General features: G+C 48.0%; 1 protein-coding gene across 4 annotated transcripts; it reads left to right on the top strand.

Annotated features, from left to right (window-relative positions):
• The first annotated feature begins 8,373 nt into the window (after positions 1-8,373).
• PDP2 (pyruvate dehyrogenase phosphatase catalytic subunit 2) lies at positions 8,374-15,473 on the top strand. 4 transcript variants are annotated; one of them, XM_038538746.1, is made up of 2 exons: positions 8,374-8,487; positions 10,361-15,473. In XM_038538746.1, the coding sequence occupies exon 2, from the start codon at positions 10,415-10,417 to the stop codon at positions 12,008-12,010; it is 1,596 nt and encodes a 531-aa protein (XP_038394674.1). In that variant the 5' UTR covers positions 8,374-8,487; positions 10,361-10,414; the 3' UTR covers positions 12,011-15,473. The 4 variants fall into 4 exon arrangements, with proteins under 4 accessions (XP_038394674.1, XP_038394672.1, XP_038394673.1 ...); XM_038538744.1 differs by having other exon boundaries at positions 8,434-8,629; XM_038538745.1 differs by having other exon boundaries at positions 8,434-8,634.
• The last annotated feature ends 2,826 nt before the right edge of the window (positions 15,474-18,299 follow it).

Genomic DNA, 18,299 nt, shown 5'->3' with positions numbered 1-18,299 from the left:
AATGCTCTCCAAGGTGATACCACAAGTCTAGAGGAGAAATGAGAGGGACTTCTGGAGGTCAAAGAACCATAGGGAGAGGAACTTGAGTAGGGCATGGCCTGAAGGAGGTGGGGGCCCAAGTGAGAGCACTAATGGGGAATTCTAAAGTAGGGCCTCTCCATAGCCAGCTCCCGAGGGATCAGGCTAGTCTCTAGGGATGGAGGGCTGCAAACCCCAGGTGAACTTGGCTGCCTACCACAAGCACCTCTCTCAGAATCTGCCACCAGGACCTACACTTTCCTGGCCCTGCATGGATATCTGCTCAAGTACTCTGGGCCTCTCAAGGACTGCACCTCCTAACAGACCCAGGGGCCCCAAACAGCCGCAGCCCCTACGGGGTCCTCCATGAGCTGAAAACCCACCTAAGCCCCACACTGAAAGGATTATGGGGCCCTCACATATGTAATTAAATATAAAAACAGTACAAGGTGTTACTAAAGTGAAAAGTAACTATAAAGAAGGTAAATGTAATTCTGATTTCTCTCATCACACTTTTTTTAAAGTATTTTTTTAAAGATTTTATTTATTTATTTGACAGAAAATGAGAAAGAGGGAGACAAAGCACAAGCAGGCAGAGGGAGAGGGAGAAGTAGGCTCCCCCCTGAGCAGAGAGCCCGACTCAGAGCTCGATCCCAGGACCCCAGGATCATGACCCCAGCCGAAGGCAGATGCTTAACCTACTGAGCCACCCAGGCACCCTCTCATCACACTTTTATTTAATTTATTTTTTTTAATTTTTTAAAATTTATTTATGATAGTCACACAGAGAGAGAGAGAGAGGCAGAGACACAGGCAGAGGGAGAAGCAGGCTCCATGCACCAGGAGCCCGATGTGGGATTCGATCCCGGGTCTCCAGGATCGTGCCCTGGGCCAAAGGCAGGCGCTAAACCGCTGTGCCACCCAGGGATCCCTCACACTTTTATTTTAATAAAATATTAACTAACAAAATATTTTAAGGCACCTTTCTTTGGACCTCTTCTGAGACCATGCTCCGTGTACCTGTGACATGACCCACAATGAACACAATCCATGAATTGACTTTTTTTTTCATGAATTGACTCGTTTAATTAACTCATTTTATGAGTTGACCCAAGATCTTTTGAAGTGGGTACCATTCTCATTCCCATTTTGCAGATGAGATTAAGACACTTGTCCCTGTCACATAGTTGGAGCTGGGGCTAGGATTGGTCTACCTCAGATTGGCCAAGCCTGTGTCACCACTCTCTAGGCCCCTTGAAAGGCATTAGTCAGCCACCCCACTAATGACAGTGTTGGTTCCTCGTAGGAGCATTGTAGGGGGATGCACATGCAGGTTTATAGACACACTCCCTCCACCAGCTCTGGGAAGTGAGGAGGTGCTCAGGTGCTTCCTGCAGTGTGTTTACGCCCCCTTGTGGCCACGTGTGAGGTTGCAGCTTGGTTCCTGGTCCATCCCAGTCAATACCCACCAGCAGGGGTCAACCTAGCCATGCTAGGAAAGAACCTCACCAAGCGGCTTTCTACTTGTCAAAGTATTTAAAATATTTTTGCTGCTGTTTGTGCTCCTGCTTTGCTGAGCACCCTAAGCTGTTGCTTTCTCTGCTGTCCAGGGACTGCAGCACTGGGCAAAGCAGGCAACTGGTTAGTGCCACCAAGGACTACTGGGCTATTGGGAAAAAGGCATATGGAGGCCCAGGCAAGGGCCGCACTGCTCCTCTCTGTTTGCTAAAAGTCTGGAGGATAAAGGAGGGCATTCCAGGCAGGAGAACAGCAGGGGCTTTGCCCTAGAGGTAGTTACATGGAACTGAAGGTAGCGTGAAAAAAAAAAAAAAAAAAAAGCTGAATTAAATTTGACCCAGTCTCCAGCATAGCCTGGGGATGGGGGTGTCCTGATTACAGAGACGGGTCCTAGTTCTTCAGACAGAAATAGCTCCAGAGCGAAGGAAAAGAGGACAGCTCTGTTTCAACACCCTCACATACTCCTCTCTGCCCCCATTCCATAGTCACTATACAGCTAGGAGGAGGGCGATGACCCCACAACATACAGGGGAACTACTGCCCCTCTTCAGCAGATGATGATAGAGAGACTCTACATTTGACTAAGGTCCCTTATCCAAGTCATGTATCCAGTCGATGGCAGCACTGGGGTTCTTACATCTCTGCCTGATTCATGGACCAGCCACCAAAACTGCCACAGTACATGGGGTGCCTTGTGCTAGAGGAGGCTCTTGTCTTTTGGAAAAGCAAGTATAAAAAACGCTCAAAAACTTCATAAATGAATCCTGAGGCCACAATGCCACCCTTGTCCTTAGGCAGGGAAGAAAAAAAAAATACCCAGTCCATAGATTCTCAGCTTCCTACAAGAAGTAGGGTGTTGAAGTGGAGGCTTCAATGATTGCTATTGGCTGATTAAAGTATATTTGGTTTTCCATGAGTGTGTTTGCAATGCATTAGCTCTGCATGCCCACTAAGAGACCAGGCTCAGAAAAGACACATATGTTGTTAGCACTGGTGGAGATGAAAGCCAAATTTAAATTAGTTTTTACCTAAAGATGCCTAAATAAGAGGTACCTGGCTGGCCCAGTTGGTAGAGCATGGGACTCTTGATTTGGGGGTCATGAGTTCAAGTCCCACATTGCGCCTACGTCTTACTTTAAAAAAAAAAAAAAAAAGTTGACTAAATAGAAAGACAGGATGCTGAGAGAGTGAGTATCTTCCCTGAAGGGAACTCTTCTTCTGGCTTCAGAGAAGCTCAAACTGGTCCCTCAGGCTATTAAATGCAGATTAAAAGCTTCTAGAAAAGTGGCTTGGCTGTAAGTCCAGAGAGCAGAGCTTAGACCCTTCTTAGCCACAGTGGGCTAAGAAAGTGGGACCCCTGGGAACCTGGGGAAGTCAGTTCGGGTCTCTGGACTTAATTTTGCACTTCAAACAATGGATATATGGGCATCTCACGAAGTACGTGGATTCCGCCAGATGTGACTAGATTTTACAGCAAAAAAGAGATTCATGGTGAATGCTATGGAATTGCTGCAATAAAATTGGATGAATTCCTTTTCCTGCATGATTTTTCAGTGCCTTGACTAAGTCATACATTGTGAATCCGTTCCAGGAGTGGGTAGTAGAGAGAGATGTGACTCTTTTCTCTTGGAACATTTTCTAGGATGGGTGCTCCATGAAGAATGCTCTCAGAAAGCATGGGTGAGATGCTTTCTCATGTTTTTTTCCAGCCCTGGCCATAAAATTCAAGCCCTTCCCTTGGTTCAAAAGGCCAAGACCTTTGTCCTTGTTATTTTTTCTTCGTGGAATGCTCTCTCCCAGATAGGCCAGGCTCACTCTCTAACTTCCTTCAGATCTCTCTGCAAAAGCCTATCTTATCAGAGGAGCCTTGCCTGATTTCCCCACATAAAAGAGCCCTCTGGCCTCTGCCCCTGTCCCCAGCTGCCTCCTTTACCCCAAGACAGCCCGCTGTGCTTCTCTCCCACTCCTACGTATAAGTGTGTAGGATAGACATTATTGGGGATTTTCCTGATTGTTAAATACATGCTGCATGTTAAAAAAGAAAAAAAAAGTATATAAAGAAATACATGGAAAAGAAAGAATGTGAAAGTTTTATGACCTAGAGATAAGCATTCTTAACTGTTGGGCATGTGTCCTGCTAAACTTTTCTCTGCACGCAAAGGCATGGACAAACAGAAAAAGAGGAGGAAGAAAAAAATAGATAAATAAATAATCGTTATTATCATATACACACACACATACCCATTGTAATCTGCTTTTTCATCTGCTGTTCTGTTCTGTACTAGCTAATAGCTCCTTTCTGGCCTTTCCAACCCTACGTTCCTGTTCGATGCCAGGGGCCCCTGCTCAGGTGACACTGCACTCCCACCCCACCCCTTAGCCTAGCCTACTGTGTCCTCTGGTCCCTCAAAGAGTTGCCCTAGGCCTGAAAGGGGTGCTTCAGGAGCGGTGCTGAGTGGCTGCTGGGCATCCTCATTTTCTTGGAGAATTTCACAGGGTAGCACAAGCCATGCCACGGGGCCATTGCTGGCTGATCCAGCGGACTCCACACCCTGCAGCTGCAAGAGAAAGCATGAGAAGCTTGCACTTCCGGGGTCTCCAGGGCAGTCTTCCAACTTCCTCTTGCTTCCTCTTACCCATACCAAACCCTTAGAGCTGTTCTTCTGCCCCACTCCAAATTTACTTTCAAGAAAGGGCATTTCAAGAAATTTCAAGAAAGTCATTGGCAGCTTGAAGTGCTAGTGACAACAACAAGGCCCACAAAACTGCCCTTCCCAAGCAAATAGTTCTACAGAGGCTCAGAGAGAGGAAGTGACTGGCCTAGGATCACACAGCAAATAGGTGCCAGAGCTGGGGCGTCAGGCTTAGGACTCCAGGCTGATGGAAAATTCTGGGCCTGCCAGTGAATGAGTCTGAATAGAGATGGCTGTGGGATGATGATGATGGCAAAAAGATCGATTATTTTGTGGTCATAGGAGATGACCTCTGGCCTGGGCCACCATAGCCTTGGGTGCAGCTGATCCATCAAGCAAGTGAAAGAGATTGATTTGTGTTTGGAGAAGCCTTCAAGAGACAGAAACACCAGTTGAGTTCCCCCCAAAGGGGTCTGCCCATCTTCCCCTAGTGAAGGGCAATCTTTAGTTTTGGCTCTCTGAGCTAGGAGCTTAACACACCACTTTGAGGCTTCCTGATAACCGGGTGAGCTCTGTTGCTTCAGAACAGGTTTGAGAAGAGGGTTGAGGCAAGACTTTTATTTTTAAAAAATCTCCAAGCTTTTGTTTGTCACTGGCATCTCTGGGACTTGCTAAATATGTCGTTGAGCTTGCTGCTCTGAAGGGATTGTTAACCATTCTCTCTGAAGGAAAGGGGGCCGGGATCCTGGGTGGCTCAGTGGTTTAGCACCTGCCTTCGGCCCAGGGCATGATCCTGGGGTCCCGGAATTGAGTCCCACATCGGGCTCCCTGCATGGAGTTTGCTTCTCCCTCTGCCTGTGTCTCTGCCTCTCTCTCTCTCTCTGTCTCTCATGAATAAATAAATAAAATAAAGGAAAGGAGGCCCTGTGGTGTGTGTGAATATGCATGCATGCACACACATGTCCAGGTGTGTGGTCAGTTTGGGAGAAGACAGTGCCCGGAAAAGCCAGCTGCTTGGCCCAAGATGGTGAAGCTGAATTATTTGATTTAGGATGGCACCAGTCTGAGACAATCGTCTGAGAGCCCAGATGTGCTCACATCAGTAGGAAGGTTTTTCTGGGTTTATTCAGATGCACTGGGGAGCACTGATGCCTCAGAACCACTCCACATCTGCTCACTGGCAAAGAAGATATCTGAAGTTTTTACAAATTCTCCCAGATATCAGGCCTTGATGTTCTAGATTTGACAGTTGGAAAAACTGGCTGTACCACCTCAGTTCCTCCTGACACAAGGTCATCCTCAGATCCAGCTTTCCAGACATTCCACAGAAGCTCTTCTCTGCATCGCTAGAGAATTGGGGAATTTTGCCAGAATCATCCAAGGGATCTAACTCCCTACCTGGGTCAGGCTGTTTTTTTAAAATACAGTTTTGCTGCTGCTGCGTCTTCTTCTTCTTCTTCTCCTCCCCCTCCTCCTCCTCCTCCTCTTCCTCCTCCTTCTTTTTCCTGATTATACAAGATAGGCCATATGGAGTGATATATATGTATATTTACTGTAGAAAATTTCTAATTTTTACCTTTATTTCTTTTTTTAAGATTTTATCTTTATTTATTTATTTGATAGAAAGCATGCATGCACACCTGGGGGAGAGAGAGGGAGATGGAGATGGCAGAGAGGGAAAGAATCTCAAGCCAACTCCATGCTGATTGTTGAGTGTGGAGCTCGAGGCAGAATTTGATCTCACAACCCTGACATCATGACCCAAGCCGAAACCAAGAGTCAGATGCTTAACCAACAGACCCATCAAGGTGCCCCTACTTTTAACTGTCCCTTTAGGATAAACTAAAAGAAATAGAATAAGTGGATCAAAGATCTGTCCATTGGGTAGCCTCAATTTATGCTCCCAGCTGCCTAGGTGGCAATGCCTACTCACCGATATGAAGTACTAATCATGTTTTGATGTTTCTCAGGTTGATTGACAAAAACCAACATCTCATTTTAATTCACATTTGCTTTTGGTTTTAACTGAAACTGAATATTTTTACATTTCCTCAGCAAGCAAATGACAGCCGATCTGGTGCTTTTCCTTTCTCAAGGAGACATAAGTTCTTTTCCTTCGTTTTTCCTTCATTTTTCCTTCTTATAAGACCTTGAGACAAAGAAGCTCTGGGAGACTCACTGGAGTTCTTGGGCTGGCCATCATAGGTCAGTGACTGAGCTAGCTATAGGCCCTAAATGAAAGTTCCAATGCACACAAAATCATCAAGGGTATATTTTCATATTGGAATTGGTGTGTGTGTGTGTGTGTGTGTGTGTGTGTGTGTATGTGTGTGCTAACTTAGAAAAACTGTGGTTTCAGACTTAGCCAAGTGATGTAATTTTGCCCAGAAAAGTGTGGTGGGGGCAGCCACTTCTGTGTCTCCAGCAGTCACATCAGGCACCCATAAGTGGTCACCCCTTTGTCACCCCCAATGGATCATGTATATGAAAAATAAAAACAAAATTGCACCCATTTCTTTGGAATGGTTTAGGGCTATTTTTAGTTTCAGTCTGAAACAGCCTTGTCTCTTCCATACCCAGGAAGAGAGATAATGCATGTTCTGATTTACTGGTAACAATTCTGTAAAAGGCCAAGGGTGAGTGGCAGTATAAATTCATATCAGAAGCAAGTCTGACAGGAGCAGTTTGATGGCAGACACATCCTTAGGTTCAGTCTGATGGTAGGCACGTCCTTGGGTCCACTTTGATGGTAGGCATGTCCTTGGGCTGGCCGCACTCTCCAGGTAAGCCAGCATATCTTCCTTCCCGAAGACCACATGTTCAGGACTGTAAGTGGCCTTTCTGGTCATCTGTTTTTCTTTGCTTTTAGGGAAGGACTGCACTTGCCTTACCGCAGTTAGTAGAAGAGTTCAAGTAAAGCCATTAATAAGCAAGCAGGGGATGGGGCGCCTGGGTGGTTCAGTGGTTGAACATCTGCCTTTGGCTCAGGTCATGATCCCAGGGTCCTGGGATGGAGTCCCACGTCAAGCTCCCGGCAGCCTGCTTCTCTCTCTGCCCTTGTGTCTGCCTCGTTCTCTATCTCTCATGAATAAACAAATAAAATCTTAAAAATAAATAAAAATTTTAAAAAATAAGCAAGCAGGAGATAACTGAAATCCCACAAGGTGATTATCTGGTGTCTTGGTTCTCAGCCTTTCTCAACCTACCAACCACTAACCGTTTCTGGTAACTGTCGGTGATCAGACCAATGTAATTGTCTTTTTTTTTTTTTTTGAAGGCCCAATGCTCCCTGGGGGAACCAATGAATACTTTAGAGAAGGAATTTGAGTTTTAGAAAGGTCACTGCCTGTTCTATAAAGGAAGAGCTGCTACATTGGAAGTTGAAGGCAGGGAAACCGGATGAGAGGATTGGAATAGGGCAGTGAAGTCGCCTGAGACAAATGTGTGGATTGGAGAGATGCTTGGGAGATAAGATTAACAGGATTACAGAACTAACAGGAGAGGGCATAGAGACAGGGAGCAGTCAAGACTCCCAGGCTTGGGGGGCGCCTGGGTAGCTCAGTGAGTCAAGCCCTCGACTCTTGGTTTCCACTCAGGTCATGATCTCAGGGTTGTGAGATCCAGCCCCACCTCGGGCTCCCGGGCTCAGTGCCAATCTGCTTGGGATTCTCTTCCTCGCCTCTCTCTCTCTCTCTCTCTCTCTTTCAAATTAAAATAAATCTTAAAACAAAACAAAACACCTCCCAGAAGGCTGATTCAGGTTATCTGGTTAAACGGTGGGCCCTTACGGGGTTAGGGTAGGAGAGGAAGGGCCGGTTTAGCCGGGAGGCAAGTCTCAGGCAAGATGCGTTCGAGGCCTCCGGAGGGAGTGTCCGCAGGCTGGAATACAAGGCCGTGGCGCCTGGGAGAGGGGTCGGCACTGGTGGGCGAAGCAACGGAGGGAGCCTGAGGTATTATCAACAATAAGGAATTGAAGGGGTGCTCGGTCTGGGGGGTGCGGGTGCGGGCCCCTGAGTGCCCCGCGGAGCAGGCGGCCCACCCGCTCAGCCCACCTGCTCAGCCCAGGAGACTGGAGGGGATGGGTGGGGAGAAACCGGATCCTGCCCTCTCGTCCTCCTCAGCCATTGGGCAACCCCGCCGTCCGTCAAGGGCCCGCCTCCGCGGGCGAGCCAATAAGAGCTGGCGAGCGGCGCTTCCTTCTCCCGCTGGACCCGCGCGAGGGGCCGCTTGCAGGGGAGGAGGCGGGAGGGGCGGTGGCCGCGGCGGTGTGCGCAGGCGCGGAGCTGACGGGACGGACCCGCGGCCGCGGCGCGAGCTGGTGAGAGGGGGCGAAGGTCCGAGGTAGGGAAGGGGGCGACCGCGGGATGGGGGCTCCTGCAGCCCCGCAGGGCGTCGCCCGCGTCCGGCCCTCCGCGGCCCGCCGGACTGGATCAGGTGATGAGGTGGAGCGCCGCGCCGAGGTGAGGCGAGGGGCGGGGCGGGCCGGCGGCCGCGGTCACCCCACCACGCGCGCGCGCCACGTGGGCTCCGGACCTTGCCAAGGACCCTTGGCGGCGGACCCGGGCGTCCGCGCGAGCCGCCTTGGCCCCGGGAGCACCCCCGGGAGCTCGGCCCCTCGACCGAATTCCCGTTCTGCAGGCTGGGAAGCTGGGGCTCGGGGATGTGGCGGCGGCGCCGGGCTTGAGGGAGGCGGGCTTGGTGGAGCCCGGAGAGGCAGGCACCCCTGCCCAGGACGCTGTGGGGGACCTGAACTCGGGGCCTGTTTGGTTTCTTCAGGGACCCGGAATCGTCTGGATGCCGGCTGGGCCGACCGCCTCGCGTCGGGCCCGGTTGCCTGGTTTCTCTTCAGGGCCCGGGAGGGGTGGGAGGTGCCAGGCGCCCTCGGTCGGTGTCACCCACCGCCCCTGCTCCAGGTTCCGCGGGCCCGGCCGGGGCAGGAGGACGGGCCTCGGGTCTGAGAGCCCCCAGTGCCCCCAACAGACCAATTTGCGAGGGCAGGGCTCCTGAACGAAATCCAGAAACACGTAGGAAACGCTCCTCTGAGGTCACCCGAGAAAATAGAGCAGCTTTTCTTTTCTTTTCTTTTTTTTTTTTTTTTTTTGTCTAAGAAAAAAATACCACCAGAGTCTCTTGAAGGTGTTAGGAAACTGTTCCCTTCATGTCCTTGTGGAGGCAAATGTGAACCTTTTGGAAATCAGTTTGGCAACATGAGTTTACACCCTTTGACCTACTGATTGCGCCTTTGGGAAATAAGTGGGTTAAAGCCTAAGTAAGAAAAAGGTTGGTGTGTAGGGCAGTGCAGTTTGGTGTTTCATAAATGTTAGCCAGGGGAAACGACCTCTAAATTTACAACACGAGAGAACAGTTAAGTAAATTGAGATTTTTATGCCAAAATGGGGATCCATGCACACCCGTGAAATGTATTTATCATGAATAAAATGCTCCTAAAAAGGAAACCACATTGTAAGTTGTGGTTTCAAGTATATAAAAATGTGTACAGAATGATTAGAGGAGTCACCTAGTGATAAAACTAACAATGACCTTTTGGAGCAGAAGGGTCATATTTCATTAAATCCTCACAAAACCTCATGGGGCTAGTATCCTCATCATGTCAGACAACTGGCGCTCAGGCAGGTGAAACAGTATGTCTGATGTTAGCTACTGTCATACCTGGTGTGTTATTGGGCCCCTGGAAATGTTATATCTAGCCAGTATTTGGGGGCCTGTTGTGTGCCTCGTATAAGGCTGGGCACTGGAGAGCCACTGTTGAGTAAGGGAGCCCAGTTTCCTGAATTCATGGAGCTTATAGAATGGTGGAGAAGCAGATGTTTAAATAAACACAGTCTGCTGGGGAGAGTGCACATGGGAGCGAGACACCGGGCTCTGGCAAGGGAAAGGATTTGGGAAGAAAAAGAAAAGAGGGGGCCCTGGGTTCGCTGTGAGGAATGAGTGAGGTCTGTGGGAAAGCCTTCAGTGGCTCTTTAGGAGTGGAGAGCATATTTTCCCCATTTTCTGGAATGTTACTTATGTGTTGTAATGGAGGTAGGGAGACTTGCTTAAGTATTTTTAATTTAGTCAACTCTTTTAAAATTTATCTTAAATCACTTTTGTTTAGGATGTAGCAAATGTTTTCAGAAGTCAGTGTTTTTAAGAAATTAAACTTGAGCTTTCTTTAACTCTCTAATTTTCAGGTTTAAAGAAAGCCCCTTTTGCTGAAGGAACACATTTGCTGGTATAGTTTCATAATGTCAAGTACTTTGCCCTTCTGGATCTTAAAAAATTCTGCAAGGAACAGCATTGCCACATTACAGGGGGGCAGACGCTTATATTCAAGGTGTGCCTCAAATAGAAACGAATCAAGATTGAGACTCTTTTCCCAGGTACTAGGCACCAGAAAAAGCATTGGCCCTTGCAGTGGCTCTGCTCTGCAGAAAGCCTACAGACACACTTCAACAGAGGAAGATGATTTTCACTTGCAGCTCAGCCCTGAGCAGGTAAATGAAGTGCTGCGAGCAGGAGAGTCAGCCCACAAGATGCTTGACCTTGTCAGTGGAGTCCCAAATTCGGTGTTACGGTTTGAGAGCAACCAGCTGGCTGCCAATTCCCCAGTGGAAGACCGGCGAGGTATCGCCTCTTGCCTGCAGACCAATGGGCTGATGTTTGGCATCTTTGATGGTCATGGTGGCCACGCGTGTGCTCAAGCAGTGAGTGAGAGGCTCTTCTACTACATGGCAGTGTCACTGATGTCCCAGCAGACCCTGGAGCAGATGGAGGGAGCCATGGAAAGCATGAAGCCCCTGCTGCCCATCCTGCATTGGCTCAAGCACCCAGGGGACAGCATCTACAAGGATGTCACATCAGTGCATCTTGATCACCTCCGAGTCTACTGGCAAGAGCTACTTGACTTGCACATGGAAATGGGACTCAACATTAAGGAAGCATTAATGTACTCCTTCCAGAGACTGGATTCTGACATCTCGCTGGAAGTCCAGGCCCCCCTGGAAGATGAGATGACAAGGAACCTTTCACTCCAGGTCGCCTTCTCTGGGGCAACAGCTTGCGTGGCCCATGTTGATGGAGTTCACTTGCACGTGGCAAACGCCGGTGACTGTCGGGCTGTCCTTGGGGTCCAGGAGGACAATGGCATGTGGTCTTGTCTGCCCCTCACCTGTGACCACAATGCCTGGAACCCAGCTGAGCTGTCACGGCTGAAGGGAGAGCACCCTGAATCAGAGGACAGGACAGTCATAATGGACAACAGACTGCTGGGCGTCCTCATGCCCTGCAGGGCCTTTGGGGATGTCCAGCTGAAGTGGAGTAAAGAGCTGCAGCGCAGTGTCCTGGAGAGGGGCTTTGACACTGAGGCCCTCAACATTTACCAGTTCACGCCTCCACACTACTATACCCCACCCTACCTGACCGCCGAGCCTGAGGTCACCTACCACCGGCTGCGCCCTCAGGATAAGTTCCTTGTGCTGGCCTCAGATGGTCTGTGGGATGTCCTGGGCAATGAGGAAGTAGTGAGGCTGGTGGTGGAGCACCTGGCTGAAGCAGGTCGGCACAAGCCAGACCTGGCCCAGAGACCTGCCAACCTGGGCCTTATGCAGAGCCTGCTGCTGCAAAGGAAAGCCCAGGGGCTCCGTGCAGCTGACCAGAACGCAGCCACACGTCTGATCAGACACGCCATAGGGAGCAATGAGTATGGGGAGATGGAGCCGGAGCGGCTGACAGCGATGTTGACACTGCCAGAGGACCTGGCAAGGATGTACAGGGATGACATCACTGTCACTGTGGTGTATTTTAACTCAGACTCAATTGATGCCTATTACAAGGGGGGTTAAGAGTCTCCTGTATGCCCAAGATTAACTTAAATGCTTTTCTAAGATATTTCCACTTACTCTTAAACTGGCTCTTTAGTCCTTACTGGTAAAAAGGCAGGCAGATGTAGCTTGCTTAATAACAAACTGACATGAGAAAAAAAACCAGCCTTGGTTTAAAAGCAGTAATAATGATTTCATGTCCTTGTATGTGTTGGTCACCTCTTCTGCATAAGGACATTGTTGGTAAGCCTTCGATGGGTAAATTTAGTCATTGTTCTAAGAATATGAAGAACTTCAGGATTTTCTGAGGTTGTGCCACAAGATCTGCAAACCTGGCAATTTCCTCAATTCACAGTCATGGACGTCTAGACTATGAAGGGAAGTTTTGTTTATTTTTTAAGTTACTAAGACATAGGTTTACAAAGCATATTCTAGAATACTTTTCTATGCAATATTCTAACTCTTGTGTGTGATTATACTTGTGCAAATATTTTGTGATGCTGCATCCTAGTTGTGTTTTAGTTTGTTCTAAAATTGAGTTCTCAGACTTGCAAACGGGCCTGCTATAAGCATGCTTGGAATGACTTGTCTTGATTTTCAGCTGAGGGGAGGTGGCTGGGGAGGGGGGCAGCTAGGCCTCTGGACCAGCTGAATTCACTTGTGCGGCTTGTGATCCCTTCCACTGTGTCCCACCCCTTGAACCTTGAGCCATGTTGGGAGGGAACTTCAGTCTACACCTTAACTCCTGGCCTTCCCTGCATTAATGAAATACCCTCTGGGGCCTAGCCTCTGGGTGGGAGGTTATTTAGAGCTCTTAGGTTTTCTGATTATACCCCTCAATGTTCTGTGAATTCCACCTAATCCTCCTACCTCTGCTGCTGCTGACTGTGCAGTGCTGTCCTGGAGGAAGTCTCCCTCTTCAGATGGCGGCAGGGAAGGAGTAATCCATCACGTAGTGTGGTAGTTGTGACTGATGTGTGGGCAGGACTGGCTGATGCGGTGGGTTGTGGACGTAAGATTCAGCCCGAGTCTGGACAGGTGAAAACATGAAGGACTTCAGACACTAACCAGGGCTGCCCGTGTGCATCCTGAGAGGCAGTGACGAAGAGGGCGGGCAGAGTGAGATTTGTCAGGTGGGACACTTGCTTTGAAACTGTGACCTGAACCACCACGGCTACTCCTCGGGGACCAGACCATATTTAGTATAGGAGTCAGGGCAAAAATAAAAATGTGACCCGTAATAGCTTCTGTGGGCAGCACATCTTTGTGTTTATTTCAAATTAAACCACGTGCACCCTTACTCAGGGAATGAATTTCATGTTCTCGTGAATTGTGATGGCATTTAAACAACAGGAAATGTGTCCTTAAATGGAAACACAAATACAGTCCCACAAAGCTGACATTTCTGTCTTCTGCACTATGTTAGTTGATCCTTCTCCTCATCTCACCACTGTGTGCCATCCATGGGAAGAAAAGGAAGTTTGACTTTTCATGTCTTGGTGACATTTGTTCCCGTGTTGGGGTACTTCTAGCCTGGGGACATTCCCCGGTCTGTTTTCTGGTGTAACTGTTTAGTGAGAGGGGCCTCATCTCTACTCTGAGCACTTCAGCCTTGGTCTTTTTATTCTGAAACCATTAGTGTTCCTTTTGATCTAGATCTTAACTGAGAAATAAAACGTGAATCATTACTATTGTGCTTGCATGGAAGTTTGTTGCTAGCGCTGAAGACTGCTTGTCTGACATTCTTTGTTCTTGATGCCAGCTAAACTCTGGCGCACCCTCGGAGCATTTACCAGGATTACAGTGTCTGAATCCTGTTGGGGAGCCTCGCGTAGGTCATAAAATGCATCTGATTCAGTAACTCATGGGACAGCTGAAAGAATACAGACTTCCCGCCTGCTTCTTCAAGCATATCTGTGTTTTTTCTCTCCCCAGTATTTTTCCTGCTTTCTAATTGGTATATCAAGATGAAAGAAGGTTCGGTTTATTGTCTGCCTTTTTCCACTGTGAACTCTCAGCTCTTTCCCTGAATGTTCCAAGAAGTCTCCTGGTTAAGCCCCAGCATGTCTGACTCCTTGACCCCATCTCTGGTGTCATTGGCCTTTCTGAGACACATGGGCTAGTGTGTGAGGACGCTGGAATGTGAGAGGGGTTGGTAGGATTTGTCAGTCTTCTAAAGCATCTATCATATCTTTTATGTAAAGCTTTCGATATTGAGGGACACCTGGGTGGCCCAGTGGTTGAGCGTCTGCCTTCAACTCAGATTGTGATCCCAGGATCCTGGGATCAAGTCCTGCATCCGAGCTCCCCGCAGGGAGCCTGCTTCTCCCTCTGCCTGTGTCTCTCATAAATAAATAAATAAATAAATAAATAAATAAATAAATAAATAAATAAATAAACAAAATCTTTAAAAAAAAAGACTTCAATATTGAGACCTTCAAAACGAACTAAAAAATAAGATTGACCATTTAATATTTTAGATGTAACTTTAATAAAATATGCATTGATTATTTAAGTTGCATATTAGTTTAGGTAAAAAGCTTTGATAATATTGGCATAATATAGATACTATTTTATGTATAAATAACACAACTCTGCTGATTCTGGGGATTAGCCAAAATGGATAGAGAAGATGGTATTAGTTCTAAATTCAAAACTAGTATGCTAGGTCGAGTTAGATTCAGTTTTCTGAGATATTATTTGTAACTTAAAGCTCATTTGTTATTTTTTAGAAACTGTTTTTGTTATAATGAAAATGTGAACTTTGAGGTATGTTAATATATAAACATTGTTTTCCCAGAAGTGTGATTGGCCTAAAAGATCTTTAGCATTGGACACGCTGGGTAAAAGTTCAGGTTAGACGCAATTGAGCTGGCACCTTCTGTGCATAAGTGAAATATAAACAGCTTGAACTTGAGTCAGCTAAAGAAGAGAATAACGAATTGTAGGGAACAAGAAAATGTGTTCAGAATGAGTCTGGCTTGACTCTATTGTCCATCAGTTCCTGGTAACCTATCTTCATTTGACAGTTCTTGGGAGGCCTTCACTTCCAGACTAAACCAGAGTATGCTGGAACGGAGCCATCCTAGCTTCGTCTTAAAGTGGTGCATTTGTCTCTGTATATGACTCCTTCCTCTGGCAGAAGAAGCCCCAGTGTAGCTTTGGAGCTGGGCTATGAAGGCTGGCAGTACAATTGTCACGCAAGCCGCCTTGTGTATCACTGAGGAGGGAACGTGGGCTGCTGTGCCACCATTTCCTAAACAGGCTGAAGCTCTGTCCCCCATACCTGGGGCAGCTGATGTTTAACTTGCTTCCTGGAAAATATTTCTTATCAAGCATTTACTTGGAAAAATTATTAACCATGTTCATTAATATTTGCTGACATTTGTATTTTAAGCTGTATAGCAATGTTCTTATTTGACAATGATTTTCTGACTATTAGAGATATTTAAATGAAACTTTAAATAAAAGAGGCAAAATGAAATTTGGTTTCTTTTGGTTTGAATATTAATTTCTTTAAGTCCTTAGAGTACTAGATTAGACCAGTCTTTATTTCACCACCTTTACCTAGCCATGGAAGATTTTAATCTATTCAAGGTTCCTTGCCCTAAAGAAGTTTTCTCTACAAGTTTGTGATGGCTGCTGACCACACAGGAAGTCCTCATTCAGTGTTAAGCGTGTGTGCGTGGACCTGAAGTGAAGGAAAAGGAAGTGAAGGCTTTTGTTGTGAGGGTCTGCACACACTCAGTGCCAAGGCGTGCTGGGGTTCATATTATTTAACTGAGCTTACAAAACCAGCTTGTGTTAAATGCAGAGCCAGCTTTAGGGGACATGTTCCAGGCAGCTACCTCCAGGGTTGAAGACACCCCCCCTCCACCTCACCCTCAGAACCTGAGCTCTATCACCCTACATCTGGAGAGATAAAGGGCCTAAGGACTGCCCCTATGGGTGCTTCTTAATATGCAATCCAACTACTAAGTCATTTACACTTAGTGGGCTAGCGTGGTTGGTCTGGCCTTGAAGAGGAGCAGATTTGGGGGAGGGAAACATGGAAAAGGGAGTGTCTGAGGTCTGATGGAGATAATAGGAGGAGCTATTTCCCTCTTTGATATCACAAAACAAGCCCCAAAACTGAAAAAGATGCCGCTGACACAGTGGTAGGGCAGGATTTGAGCTAAGTCCACCGTCCATCCTCTTGTCCCAATACTGGCCCCAGTATTGGGAACATAATGCATGAACATAATGCATGAAAACCCTTTCATTGTACAGTTTTGGCCCAGGGTGGGTGGGGATGGGATGGAGAAGTAGGTGGTGCTGAAGAGAAGCTAGATATACTTAACACATGCGTTCCAATATCCCATCATTTTGGAACACGATAAAAATACAAGGAAAAAAATACAAGGGAAACAGAGAATTAAATTTTAGAAATTGAGCTCTTTGGACTCCTTCCAGGGGGAAGAAATAAATTTATGCTGTTTCTTTCACATCTAGAGTTTTTGTTTTTGTTTTACTTGATGCTATGAAATGCCCTACAGTGGTTTCCCAGGCTGGTGGCCCTCTGAATCGTGGGTGGCCGGTGCTCCAAGCAGCTCCTTCTGGAATGGGTGAATCTTTACTGGCTTTCTATGGGTCAGAGTGTCTTTGTTCCACTAGCTCCTGACCTTATCCGTTCTATATGGGAAACTGCCTGGCTGGGAGGAACAAAGGGGATAAGTAGGCCAGAACACATTACTTTCCCTCATGCCTTGGAAAAGTGGTGTGTGGAGGGATCTCCCAAAACCTGCTCTCTTAACTCTTCTGCCTTTCAAGGATTCTGGAAAGCCCTCACTTGTCCAACCTTGTCCCTACAGCAGATAAACAGAAAGAATGTCTGCTACCAACTGCTCCTCTGTCCAGTCCACCCTGCACAAACGAGAAATCATCAATCCTTCCGCGAAGTATTTCTCTTCTGGCTCTTGTGTGCCCTGGCCCAGGTACCCGGAGGTATCCAGGGATGGCCCCTTCCGGTGGTGGGGGGCTGAGAGACGTGACACTGGGCACCCTGGTGATGGAACGGGCCAGTGCAGGGAAAGGAGCAAGGGGAGTGAAGCACAGGGTCCAATCCTGTGGGTCTGGGGATGGGCTCTGGGATGTTTATGGAAGCAGGGATGAGAGTGCAGTGATGGCTGAGGGGGAGGTGGCCAAATGTGGCTGGATGGGCAAGGCGGACACTGTGGGGTGGTCTCCAGGGATAGAGTGAGCAAGGCCATGTAGCGACTTCAGAAAGGACTGTGGGCATGGCTTGCTCTTCATCAGCCTGGAGGTGTAAGGGGGGAGCAGCACAGCAGATGCCTTGGAAAGCAGATCCCTTCACTTTCCTTGCAGGGTTACAACCAGGTGCTTTGGGGCATTTGTCCTTGTTTTTCTCCTCCCCACTCTGTTCCTGTAACATCAGGTCTGCCCCCTGTCCTGGAATGAACAAGGAAGGTAGGGGTGGGTGGATAGATGGATGATTAAGGGGGGAGCAGATGAAGAGGAACCACCCACAGAGAGGTCAGAGAAGTAGTAGGCAAACTGTGAGTGTGGTGTGAAAAGGTGTGAGGAAAGGGGTAAGGAGTGTCTAGTACCAGAAAAGCTCTGGATGTGGATAGATGGACATGAACAAGTGGTTTTTTTTTTTATTTTATTTATTTATTCATGAGAGACACAGAGAGAGAAAGAGGCAGAGACACAGGCAGAGGGAGAAGCAGGCTCCATGCAGGGAGCCTGATGTGGGACTCGATCCCAGGTCTCCAGGATCACAATCTGAGCTGAAGGCGGCGGTAAACCACTGAGCCCCCCGGGGATCCCTGAACAAGTGGTTTTAAAAAGCATCTCTAAGGAGAGATGAGGGATTCTCACTTGGGACTCAGGACACAGGATGGGCCTGAATGGTGAGGTGGAGGTGAGGGGCTGGCTCCGTGAGAAGAGGCTGGCTGAAGGGCTGGGATGACCCTTCCTCTGAAATAAAGTGGCGCAACGGGTAGGGGATGTCATCAAGCCCATGTGTCCTTGGCTTGTGGGAGGGAGGGTATCCATAGGTTCACGTGGGGCTCCAGGGGCTTTGCTGACTCCAAGCTGGGCTTTGGCATGGAGGGACAGAGGAGCTGGGTCTTTTCTGAGCTCTGCCTGGTGGCTTGGTCACTCAGTCCTGAGGATGACATGGTGGGAACACCAATGGGGAGCCCTCGGCTGGCACCACCATTCCAGGCCCTTCGCTGTGGGATTCTGCAGAGAAGCAACGTGAGACAGGAGGCTGCCTCTAGATGTCACCATCCAGCCACGCTGGTGC

The sequence above is a fragment of the Canis lupus genome, chromosome 5 (genome assembly GCF_011100685.1).
Source record: "Canis lupus familiaris isolate Mischka breed German Shepherd chromosome 5, alternate assembly UU_Cfam_GSD_1.0, whole genome shotgun sequence".
Taxonomy (NCBI): domain Eukaryota; kingdom Metazoa; phylum Chordata; class Mammalia; order Carnivora; family Canidae; genus Canis; species Canis lupus.
The sequence above is the reverse complement of the archived record's forward strand: the minus strand, read 5'-3'. Positions and strand labels throughout refer to the sequence as shown.

Bases quoted from the DNA above. Each gene is read 5' to 3' on its own strand.
- PDP2 (XM_038538746.1), top strand. From the start codon at position 10,415: ATGTCAAGTACTTTGCCCTTCTGGATCTTAAAAAATTCTGCAAGGAAC.